At 41.0% G+C, this 12,408-nt stretch overlaps 1 protein-coding gene across 1 annotated transcript; it reads right to left on the bottom strand.

Moving 5' to 3' along the window:
• Positions 1-1,418: 1,418 nt before the first annotated feature.
• On the bottom strand, positions 1,419-8,992 carry fbxw5 (F-box and WD repeat domain containing 5). Its single transcript, XM_072453104.1, has 10 exons — positions 8,890-8,992; positions 7,468-7,663; positions 6,592-6,749; positions 5,832-6,015; positions 5,600-5,748; positions 4,343-4,660; positions 3,579-3,762; positions 2,738-2,885; positions 2,445-2,657; positions 1,419-1,714 (listed from the first exon to the last, which is right to left on the bottom strand). The coding sequence occupies exons 2-10, from the start codon at positions 7,652-7,654 to the stop codon at positions 1,429-1,431; spliced, it is 1,827 nt and encodes a 608-aa protein (XP_072309205.1). The 5' UTR covers positions 7,655-7,663; positions 8,890-8,992; the 3' UTR covers positions 1,419-1,428.
• Between the last annotated feature and the right edge of the window lie 3,416 nt (positions 8,993-12,408).

Consider the following 12,408-nt stretch of genomic DNA (forward strand, 5'->3'; position numbering starts at 1 on the left):
AACCTTCTTTTTCTTTAGACAATTAGAGAAGTAGAAGTCAGTCGTTTTGATTAATGGATTGTATAGTGGCCCTAAACTTATGACGATGTCCATTTACTACAACATTTACTGCTCTTTATGATGATTTATGAATGTTAATCTTCAACATCTTTTACATGATTTGATGTAGAGACACCAAAGACACAGCACATAACTAACTATAACTACATTTATTTATATTTGTTCAGGGGCTTTACCAAAATGAAACTTCAATAGCTCATTCTCAATGCCAGTTTGGTGACGGTAAATTAGAGTATGTTAAATGATTGAATGTTAAATCTCATAAATCATCACGATTCACCCTGACAATAAGTTTCAGATTAAAAAGGTAAAAGTTACATAATGTATTGACTGGAAAAGTGCTGCGTTTGGGATCACTACATCATATTAATAATAAATAGAGAAAAAGTGAAGATTAATATTCACAATTACCCAAAAATCCCTATAGAAATAGTTTGCATTAAAAATAAATGTTGTAGTCGATTTATTCATACTAATCATCATAATTCAGGAGTGTTGTCGGTTTAGTTCCACTACAATCATTGATGATTAAAGGAATAATAGAGGATTTTTGGCGAGCAATCTGAATCTTATTTCCTCGTGGCGTGGACAGCCAAGTAGCTCTCCCACATGTCAATCATTCCCTGCGTGCTACTGCACACCTGCAGCCTCGTTCTGGCTTGTTCCCAGGATAGCAGCACGTTTCCCTGGCTGTGCATGCATGGTTGTTATGACGACATAGAAAGACTGTTCGAGCTCAGAAGAGACGTAAATGCACAGAGACGAGCGATGCGATGCGATCCGTCGCACTAATAAACAAACGCACGCGTAGCAGTGGGGCTGTTAGATGGGAGGCGGCCTCTTGGAAACAACAGGAAGGTGGGGGTGAGTGTGCGCAGTCGCTTGAGTTCTCAACTCTGCAAAAAATCCTCTATTATTCCTTTAACATATTTCTACAAAATAATAATTCATTTTGAAAGTGGGACGTTAAGGGGAGCCTGAGAACCGCCAAGAAGAAGAGTCCCTTGGGTGCAACTCCGGGACACAAAAAATATTTTTCTACAGGATGCGCGGCCTCTGATTGGCTGCACTTCTTCTCGGAGTCAGGTTAGGCATTGGCTGGAAATGGTTAAGGTCGGGGAAAAGGTTGGTACAAGCCAATCAGAGGCACGCTTCCTTTTCCACCAGGTTTGCAGCTTCAGACTCACTCAGTCCTGCTGTTACTTTGCATTTATGGCGACTGCTGCCCTCTGCTGGCATTCCAAGCCCTCCATCAGTGACTTCAACACACAATACAAATGAATTTAGCGTTCACCACACTATATAAATTAAACGAGAACCCTCTTTTACAGTAGAATGCAATCCGAGTCTTGCCTCCGTTTGGTTTTTTCAAGATTTCCCATTGACGCTACTTCCCGGGGTGGAGTTCTTGCCACGGCTGAGCCACGACGTGAGCAGGCTCCGAGGTTTGTGCGGGCGAGCCGGAGTCTGAGCCAGGCGGACCATGCGGGGGGAGCGCCACACTTTGATGGTGGAGTCGTCGCTGGCCGACAGCAGCAGCTCCTGGTCGGCCGGGCTGAAGGCCACGGAGTTGACCACGTCGTCGTGCGCCAATCGGGCGAGGCAGATGTTGTAGTGGCGGTCCCAGATGTAACCGTGTTTGTCCTCGGCGCCACTACGAGCCAAAGATGAGACGGTTATGTGGGGGGGGTTTACAGGTCTGTTTAGGGTGCGTTCACATTCGTTTTTTAATCCGAAATTGAGCTGATGCTTGACAAATGCAACAAAACATACACATAATAACACGACAAAGCAGAACACATCAATGAAAATGAGGATGCCATTTGTTCCATTTTAGTTTTGTGTTCTGCAAGACAAGGATGTGGGGGATGAAGGCTTAATTCTGGTCTAGTTCAAGCTTCAGTCCAGGTTTATATGTGGTGAATGTGCCTTAACCATAAAGAGGTGATCAGAAGTTTTATGTTGTAGTGTTATCCATCCACGCTCTCTGTTTGTAGCATAGAAGTTTTGAAAAAAGCAATCTTAGTTAGTACTTAGCTTTTAAGATTCTATTGAAATTAGATTTAAAGGGAAAGAACTATTTTTATCAAAGATTTGCAAAAAGTCTTCTAGTTTCAAGACATTATAGTCGTCACTCACTTAAGGGTGGGGAATATATTGAGCTTTAGACAATTAATCGGGAATGTCGTTTTGAAGTACGAGTATATTGTTACAAAATGGCTGATCGAAAGTTATGTTATAAACTTTCAAATAAGGGTACAAGGTAATTATTTGACAGACATTTCACATTTGTCTGATAACTATGGGTAATTTACCGTACGTTTTCGGTAGAAGAAAGCCAATTGGACATTTCCCAGTGTCGAAACCAGGCAAACGTAACTTACCTGGCAACAAAGTCTCTACTGACATCCAGGAAAATGAAGAAGCACTCGTCGTTGGGAGTGAAGGCTCTGTGCGCACGTAAGCTCCTTCTTTCCTCTCTGAGATTCTTCAGATCAATGACATGGAGGTCTATTTCTTCTGCGATTGGAGGCGGCAACATGGGGTCCGAGATGACACATCCAGCCGGCCAAGCTCTGCTGTTAACGTACAGATATCTGTGGAGGGGGGAAATTGAACAAGTTACACCATTTCCCGAGTAACACAGTCAGAGCAAAGACTGCCTCGTGCCCCTAACCTGTGGTCTGGGGAAAGGCCCATTCCAATAATGTGACCGTGAATGTCAATAACGTGGTCCAGAGAATCAAAAAACTCGTCAGTACTGCGCTCCTCCCCCAGAACAGGGCCGGATGTGGTCATTTGGTCAGGCTTGATGAGTTTTATACCTGCAAAGGCACAACACAAAAACATTCATTTGAGTAATTTCACAATATTTCGCTCACAAACGACTCCAGACACTAAGCGCGTGTGATTGTGTGAAGACGAACACCCTCTTGTCGTGTTTCACCTTGTCACAACGGCCTTCTCTGTCACCCTAAAGTGCTTATGACGTGATGTTAGACTACACATGTCATTAACACATAATGAACATGATTATATTTAAGATTTGACTAAAGATTTTGCCTGTTCTTCCGCAGTTTGACAATTTTTGTTAAGTTTATAACGTTACTTCCTGGTTGGATGTAAGTAGAGGTACTTCCTTAACTGTTACCTAGCAACCATGCTGTAAACTAGGACCAAAATCCACATAAATTACACAATAATAACACCTGATAATGCCTTTATTTTGTTAAATCATAGTTTAAAATGTCAGAAAAGTTGCATGTAAATCATCCCTGTGTCGCTTGTTGATGACATCACAGAGGGATTATGTTTTGCCATTCCCCAATTTGAGACAATCGTGCCCGTTGTAGAACAAAACAAATATTTTTCTACAATGGAACACTCCTGAACACATGAGGGATTCCACAGGCTTGGATCATGCTAGTTGTTGGCTTCACTCTATATTCATCATTTTAAAACACCAGACACGGTTCAAAACGTTCTCCGTCAGTTGTAGCTTTAGTAATCGCTCTTACCAATCTGGTGCGGGGAATACGTAAGACTGCCAGTTGTGAACAGCAGATACGTTTTGTCTTCTCCGTCACTAGAATCACAGTGATCGATGAGGCTCGACTCGGGCGCCTTCGTGTGAGCTCGGCCCATCATCTTAGCCACATGGGTCTCAATCTGGAGCTCCCTTTGGCCAACGTTTTTACAACTCTGAAAACAAGACATGAAACGACATAAAATATCAGATGTGGCAAGTGGAGTTATGGCCCAATTTGACATTATACAATAGTCATGATGCTGTGTAGTTTCATATATTCATTCATATTTATGGTTTTCAACAATCTGAGGATTTTTTTCCTTTCTATAGATACACCATTTTGTTTGAAATGGTTATCAACTTTAGGCAACGGTCACAGTTTGTTCGTCCTTATAGTGATTGATCTCAATTTTAGATTTTATTCTGTTTCGCCTTTTGTCCTTAAGTGTTACATTTGCAAGTCCTCATACTGACAGATCAGCATTTTTATTCATTTTTATTATGCCTCGCTAAAAACAAATAAAAATGAACAAATAAAAATGGCTACCAATTTTGATTTCCTGAACATAAACAAGACATACTTTTAATCATTTCCATTTAACACACAAAAAAGGAAATGTCAAATTTGTCGGTGTTAAATCTGAAACGACTGAATCGCACTGGGCCCTGACGGGATCGATTTAGAAGACAGAACGACACGGCTATTGAACTCCTGGAACAGTAGACTTAAGAAGTGCCGCAGCGTGCCTTCACCTGCATGACGTGCTCCAGACCCGAGTAAGTGGGCAGAGTGTGGCGCGGCGACGAGAAACCCCTGCCACACTCCTCTTTGCCGCCCCCCTCCTCCTCGTCCTCGCTGCCCGACGTCCCGAGGTCAAACAGGAGCGGCTGGTGCGGCGGCTCATGGCCCCTCTTTCGCCGGGCCTCAGACTGGGCGTCGTAGTCCAGCAGCAGGTCGGGGTTGTCATGGCGACGGCAGTGGGCCACCATCACAGTGCGGATGGTGCTGGCGTTGACGTTCTGAATCTTAAAGAGGCGCTTCACCACGTTTACGTTCTCCGACTCGATATCCTTCAAAATGGAGACAAACCGCCGTCGTTACGTCCTGGTTTGTGGTGGCAGAAGAGCCAGTGTTTCCACAGTATATTTAGTTTTAATACACATTTATGATGGCCTCAACTGCTGCTTACAATACTGGGATATAAACATTTATGCATCCCTAGCTACCATTCAATCATTTTGTCATTGTCAATGATGTATTTACTAAATTTGGCCAGGATCAGTGTTTTATTTGGAGTTTAAACTGTCCAATTCTGTCAATTTGTCTCCATTATATATCGTGCACATAATTGTTAATACTGTTTTTTACATTTTTGGTCCCATAGACTTCTATTATAATTATTTATTTTGTTTGAATTATTTTAACAGCAGCTTGGAGCTTTAAATGTATGCGTTTGTCATGTCAGAGCCATGTGGTTGAGGACAGTATTCTACAGTGTTGTCAGCAGCTCTTCTGAGAAGTCACGACTGATTCCAGTGAAAATGATCTTGGCCTGGGGGTAAAGGCCGTGTGCAGTGTTGGGGGTAAACAGAAGTGGAGTTTGGTGAGAAGGAAGACTAAATGGCTTATCTTTGTTTAACAAGTCCTTGATTGTGTAATTGTTGGCATATTTGTGTCACTGATAATGTTGTTTTCTGTGGTAAATTCAAACTCACAAAATCAGTTAATCACAAAATAGACCAAAGAACTAAGGCCTGCATAGTGTTGCACAGACAAGAGTTCCTATATTTAGTCAACTACAGTGAGATCAGTATGATGTAATAACACTTTGAAAAACCTTGTCAAATTTGTCAAAACCAATAGATATATATTTTTTAAAATTGGATAGCTTTAACATGCTGAAAATATTTCAACTTTTGTTTATTTATTTCAGTTCATGGCACATTTTTATTTCTCCAGGCACTACTTTTGGTACCATGTTTAAAGGTAAACATCATCAGTGTTTTTACCTGGAAAGCTTTATTTAGCCAGAGGACCGAACAGGATGTCGTGTTCCCAATCCAGTGCAGGTTTCCGGAGATTAGATGAGTTTCATTCAGCCAACAGCCGAATACATCATATGGTTTGTTCCTCACTCTTGACAACAATGTATAGTTCTCTGTAATAAAACGGTAAAGAAAGGCTGGTAAAGTACAGAAAGGTTGGCATATCATTGTGATGTTGATGACATGAGTTTCCTACCCAAACTGATGACCGCTATCTCCCCTGAGGAGGAATGATGTGGGCCCAGATACACTCCAGACACCAACAGCAGTGTGTCGTCTGCGTTGAACTGGGAGAACTGTGTGTAGCCCCAGTTAAACGGCCGCATACTAGAACTGTGCACCAAGGAAATGTTGCCATCTGGTCGTTCTGTGTCCCACAACTGTTGAGGGAGAACACGATCATTAGGCCTGTGGATGACTAAAGAAGGTTTAGGGCGTCTAAAACTGCTGATTGATTAATCGACTAAAAGGGATTGTCGTCTCAAAGCTATTAAAGTGCATATGACAAGGAACATAATTCTGTTTATGGGTTTTACTAAAACAAATTCACATTTTTCCCCAGTTTGATCATTTTGGTGAAGTTGATAACATTACTTCCTGGTTTGGCATGAGCAGCAGATGTGACAGGTGACTCCACAGCCGTTGCCTAACAACCACACTGTAAAAAGGGTACAAACTCGACTAATGCTGCGTTCATGTCCCCCTCAGGAACCCACTTTTTAACAGCGTTTAATAGAGCTAACTAGTACATCATTACTCATTTTATCTTTTTTGGGTCGCAAATGCCAACGGTTGTTATTTTGGGGGTCGCCACTGAAAAAGGTTGTGAACCACGGCATTAAACAATCTCTTTTTGCAGAACGTTGCTCTTATCAATGTTAGACGACCGACTAAACGACCTACAGCTGCATTTACTGCCAAATGAGCATTCGCTTTTCACGCATTCAGCGTTCTACCTTCACGGTGCAGTCTTTGGAGCAGGAGGAGAAGCGGTGGCCTCTGTGGGAAAAGGCCAGGTGCAGGACTTGGTCAGTGTGTTGTCTGAGAGTCTGAACCTCCACGCAGGGAATACAGTCAAACAGACGCCTGAACTCTCTGTACCAGGACACGGCCGCTGTCAACAAAGGTCAGGAGGGGCGTTTGAGCTTTTGCAACAACAGTAAGAGTTTAAATACAATTGAAAGAGCAATTAATCGCAGATGAAGAGCATACAATTTTGATGTAACACATAAATGTATCAATATCAACTAAATATTAGTGCTGCAAACAATAAAAGTATGGATGTCAAAAAATGTTATCACAGTTTCATGATTATTCAAGATTGTTGGCGCCAAACCCTCAATCATTAGCTTTCTTTCACAAGTCAAAGTTCATGAAATCAAACTTCTGAATGAAAATGTTGTGATATCGTCACATAAACAGTAAAAAAAAAAAATCTTTACATGTAGCTCGATGTTTTTGGAGAATAGATGGAACTGAAATTAGCCATGGTTGCCACAATTATGACTTTTGCTTTCTTACCATTATATTGTGACCTGAATAATCACGATTATCGATTGAACTGAGTTATCTTTTTTTTTTTTTTATAATATTATCATTAATGGTTTAGTTTTCCTAGCAGACAGAGACAAAACCAATTATAGTACAACGCATTTAACAAAAATGAATAATCTTGACATCCCAAAGTACAGAGTTAAAAAGATAACATGAATGCAACGTAAACACAAAAACCTGAAAAACTGAAGGCTTTTTTTTATAGAATGAAAATAGCTTCTTTATAGTGTTATCAGTTGTGACAGGTAAATGTCATGTGCTTCATTTAAAAGCCGTACCTGGGTGTCTGGGCACAGCGCGCGGGATGCGGTAGTAGCTGTAAAAAAGCTCTCTCCACAGGAACTCATCTCGGGACACAGCCAACCACTGGCAACATGTCAAGCCTGCTCTGAGCACAGCATCATGAGGCAGACGCAGGAAGATCTCTAACACCAGGCTGTCCGGCAACAGTGGGCTATACTCCATTGTAACATCCTTTGGACCAGAGTCACACACAAGGAACAACAACACATTTAACAAACCGGTATATTGGACTGGGGACCACACTGAAATACCATTGACCACATTGCTCAAAAAAACCTAAATTAAAAAAAGAGATCCTTGAGAAGGACATTCAGGAGGACCTTACGAAAATAATACAGTAATACAATATAGCACTACTGACATTATTCATGTGTATTCTGATAATAAGGGCATAATAAAATATAGTGTATCATATAAACTCTGATTGTTGAAGGTAACATACGGTACACTGCCCACCCAAATTTCTTTTTAAAAAGGGGCTCATACTCGTCTGACCGCCTTTAGCTTTGATTACACACATTTGCAATAACCTTCTATTAAATGTTTTTTTTATTTTATTTCATCCAGTGTTGAATTATATTTCACCAGTTGATCTTGTATTGATGATGTGACATTCATTTCTGCTTCTCCTTTAGGTTTTTCACTGCTTGATGCCAATGATTTGACCCTTCTCAAACACACGGACATCTTTTCCATGACCACGGGATTTGTCTTTCCACACGGTTGTTTCAGAAATGAGATCAGTTTGTTTGAATATCACGTCGCAGCTGAAAGATCATCAACCATGCAGCAGTTATCCAGGAGAAGGCTCGTTCTACTTTATTCTTTTTGAGTAAAGGAAATAACGGGTGTCTTTTGGGGGGCCCTGCCTGTACCCCTGAACTAAACCACAACGAGACCACGTGAAGGGCGAATGACCGTTCACCAGAGGACACTTTTTAAGTTAAAATTGACGAATTAAGTACTGCCCCATTTCCATTAGGCTTAAGATGCTCATGAAGACGGTTCAAATTGTATGAAAGACGTTAGCTCTGCGTGATTAAGCAGGATGACCTTACATGGACACGTTTGCGTTGTGCGTACTGAAATGCTAGAGTTGTGTTATATTTAAGTCCGTCCTGTGTCAAACCCTCGCCGAGGCGTCGCGACACGGACCGATGAAGCTCACGGGTGAATCGTGAGTGGAATAAAGGAGCATTTTCTACGCCATTGTTTTTGCAAATGTCACATCAGGCTAACTATGATCACTGTAGCCAGTTTATCTGCTCGGGCAACGCGATCGTGTTCACTGACAACGTGTGTCCGTCTGTAGCAGCAACATCTCCTTTATAAAGTCTGGCCTGTGCTGAAAAAAACATTGTCACGTTTGTTGGTGGAGGATAAACACGATTGCTTACCTGCTGGATAGAGAAAGTAGAAAAGCGCAAAGAGCTACTAGCTTCAGAAGAACAACAATCTGCAGGAGACGCCAGACTCAACCAGAGGAAAACAGAGTTATCGATGCGCAGACTCGACCAATCAACACAGACACTGCAAACAGACTCAACCAATCAACACAGACACTGCAAACAGACTCGACCAATCAACACAGACACTGCAAACAGACTCGACCAATCAACACAGACACTGCAAACAGACTCGACCAATCAACACAGACACTGCAAACAGACTCGACCAATCAACACAGACACTGCAAACAGACTCGAACAATTTTGATTTGATTTGATTTATTTGCCATAAAGTGCATGAACATGTAATACATAAACATAGCATAAACAAATGGTTGTAAACATATATATATATATATATATAAAATCACATGTAAATACAATTTAAAAAGCCAGGATAACACAAAAAAGCGCAAGCACTCATTTCCATTGTGGTCCTTGTATAATAAGTAAAAAGGAAATGTAAAACATGTTAATAAAATACATACAAGTTTGATTCTTGGCTATTTAGACATTCAAATAAAAAGGTTTTGACTAGAGATTTAAAAAGAGACTTATTTTGAGCATTCTGTACATGACTAAGTCATTGATTCCAGGCTTTTATTCCAGTGTATAAAAAAGTGGATTTGCCAAACGATTTTACATGTGGAATCTGAAGAGATGATGTGCTGGAACGTGTTGATGTTATGCTGGCTACGTGTACAGTGAATATTATTTGATAAATAATTTGGAGCATTACCATTAAGAATGTTATGAAAAATATTTCATTTTAGTTGTTGTACACGTAGTTCAACCGGTAACATATTGACCATCTCAAATTCCGAAGCACCAATATGAGTTCTGGCAGGTGCATTTAAAAGAAACCAAATTACTTTGTTTTGTGTACATTGTAACCTAGATTTGTATGTCTTTGTTAATCCGGAGTACCATGATGCACTGGCGTAGTCAAAATGACATTGAATTAAGGCCGACACTAACTTTTTTTTTGTCTCCGAGTTGACATTACGAGTCTGCCTATAGAGAAATTTTAACCTTGCATTGGATTTGCTAATTATTTGATCTGCATTTCCTTCTCCAGTAAGATATTGATCTAATTCGACCCCCAGGTATTTTACATTGGTACGACAAGCCAATGTATTACCAGCGCATTGTACCTCAATGGAACTATATTTACTGAGTTTCCTCTTCAAACCGAAGAGTATTGACTCAGTGTTTCCTAGATATAATGATAACTTATTATCAATCAGCCATTCTCTGATTGATTCAAGTTCCACGGACAGTTGGCGTTGAATTTCCATGGGGTCGCTACCAGCAACAATTAGGGCAGAGTGGTCCGCGTACAAGAGGAGCTTGCATCGGACGGCTGAAGGTACATAATTTATGTAAATGAGAAAGAGTAAGGGCCCAAGGATCGGGCCTTGAGGCACACCGCAAGTGATAATTGCGGGTTTGGAGATAGTGTCGTTTGTCTTCACTGATTGTTTGCGCTCCTGTAAATAGGACTGAAACCAGACAATGCGAACAGACTCAACCAATCAACACAGACACTGCAAACAGACTCAACCAATCAACACAGACACTGCAAACAGACTCAACCAATCATCACAGACACTGCAAACAGACTCAACCAATCAACACAGACACTGCAAACAGACTCAACCAATCAACACAGACACTGCAAACAGACTCGAACAATCAACACAGACACTGCAAACAGACTCAACCAATCATCACAGACACTGCAAACAGACTCAACCAATCAACACAGACACTGCAAACAGACTCAACCAATCAACACAGACGCTGCAAACAGACTCAACCAATCATCACAGACACTGCAAACAGACTCAACCAATCATCACAGACACTGCAAACAGACTCAACCAATCAACACAGACACTGCAAACAGACTCAACCAATCATCACAGACACTGCAAACAGACTCAACCAATCAACACAGACACTGCAAACAGACTCAACCAATCAACACAGACACTGCAAACAGACTCGAACAATCAACACAGACACTGCAAACAGACTCAACCAATCATCACAGACACTGCAAACAGACTCAACCAATCAACACAGACACTGCAAACAGACTCAACCAATCAACACAGACGCTGCAAACAGACTCAACCAATCATCACAGACACTGCAAACAGACTCAACCAATCATCACAGACACTGCAAACAGACTCAACCAATCAACACAGACACTGCAAACAGACTCAACCAATCATCACAGACACTGCAAACAGACTCAACCAATCAACACAGACACTGCAAACAGACTCAACCAATCATCACAGACACTGCAAACAGACTCAACCAATCATCACAGACGCTGCAAACAGACTCGAACAATCATCACAGACACCGCAAACAGACTCAACCAATCATCACAGACACTGCAAACAGACTCAACCAATCAACACAGACGCTGCAAACAGACTCAACCAATCATCACAGACACTGCAAACAGACTCAACCAATCATCACAGACACTGCAAACAGACTCAACCAATCAACACAGACACTGCAAACAGACTCAACAAATCAACACAGACACTACAAACAGACTCAAGAAATCAACACAGACACTGCAAACAGACTCGAACAATCAACACAGATACTGCAAACGGACTCAACCAATCATCACAGACACTGCAAACAGACTCAACCAATCATCACAGACACTGCAAACAGACTCAAGAAATCAACACAGACACTGCAAACAGACTCGACCAATCATCACAGACACTGCAAACAGACACAAACAATCAACACAGACACTGCAAACAGACACAAACAATCAACACAGACACTGCAAACAGACACAAACAATCAACACAGACACCGCAAACAGACACAAACAATCAACACAGACACTGCAAACAGACTCGAACAATCATCACAAACACCACTAGAGGGCAGTGTTGGAACACCAAGACACAGCAGGTGTACTTATTTGTGTGAGGGCTTATCAATGTCAGAAGCTAATATCTATGTCCATGTTGAGTATTTACAGGGTTAACATGAACTTCATATACAAATACTCCAAAATAAAATTAATTAAAAGACTAGACAACCTTTCAGTTTATCAATTAGTGCTGAATACATTGATATTTTTTCTCTTTTTTGTCTCCTGCAGATAAATCACACACCATTAACCAAAACCTCTGGCAGTTACAAGGCTCATCTCCAGAGAACCTTTTGTCTTGCACCTGCATTTCAGAACATAGATCTATATCAGTCAATCTTTTTCATTATCAGATCATTTTTGACAGTTTTCTTACATTTTCAATGTGTCAATATTATCATATATTTGCCACTCACTTCTTTTTATCCGGATGTCTTTTTTGAATCATATGTGAACAGGTTTGACATTTCTGGACATTTCTTTCCCCCTGTTGTTATTAAAAGTGCAATATAGATATGCCTCTGCATCACAACAATCACAATCTA

This window comes from Eucyclogobius newberryi, unplaced genomic scaffold (genome assembly GCF_026437365.1).
Source record: "Eucyclogobius newberryi isolate DKJ021-1_F unplaced genomic scaffold, fEucNew1.0.hap1 SCAF_2, whole genome shotgun sequence".
Classification (NCBI taxonomy): domain Eukaryota; kingdom Metazoa; phylum Chordata; class Actinopteri; order Gobiiformes; family Gobiidae; genus Eucyclogobius; species Eucyclogobius newberryi.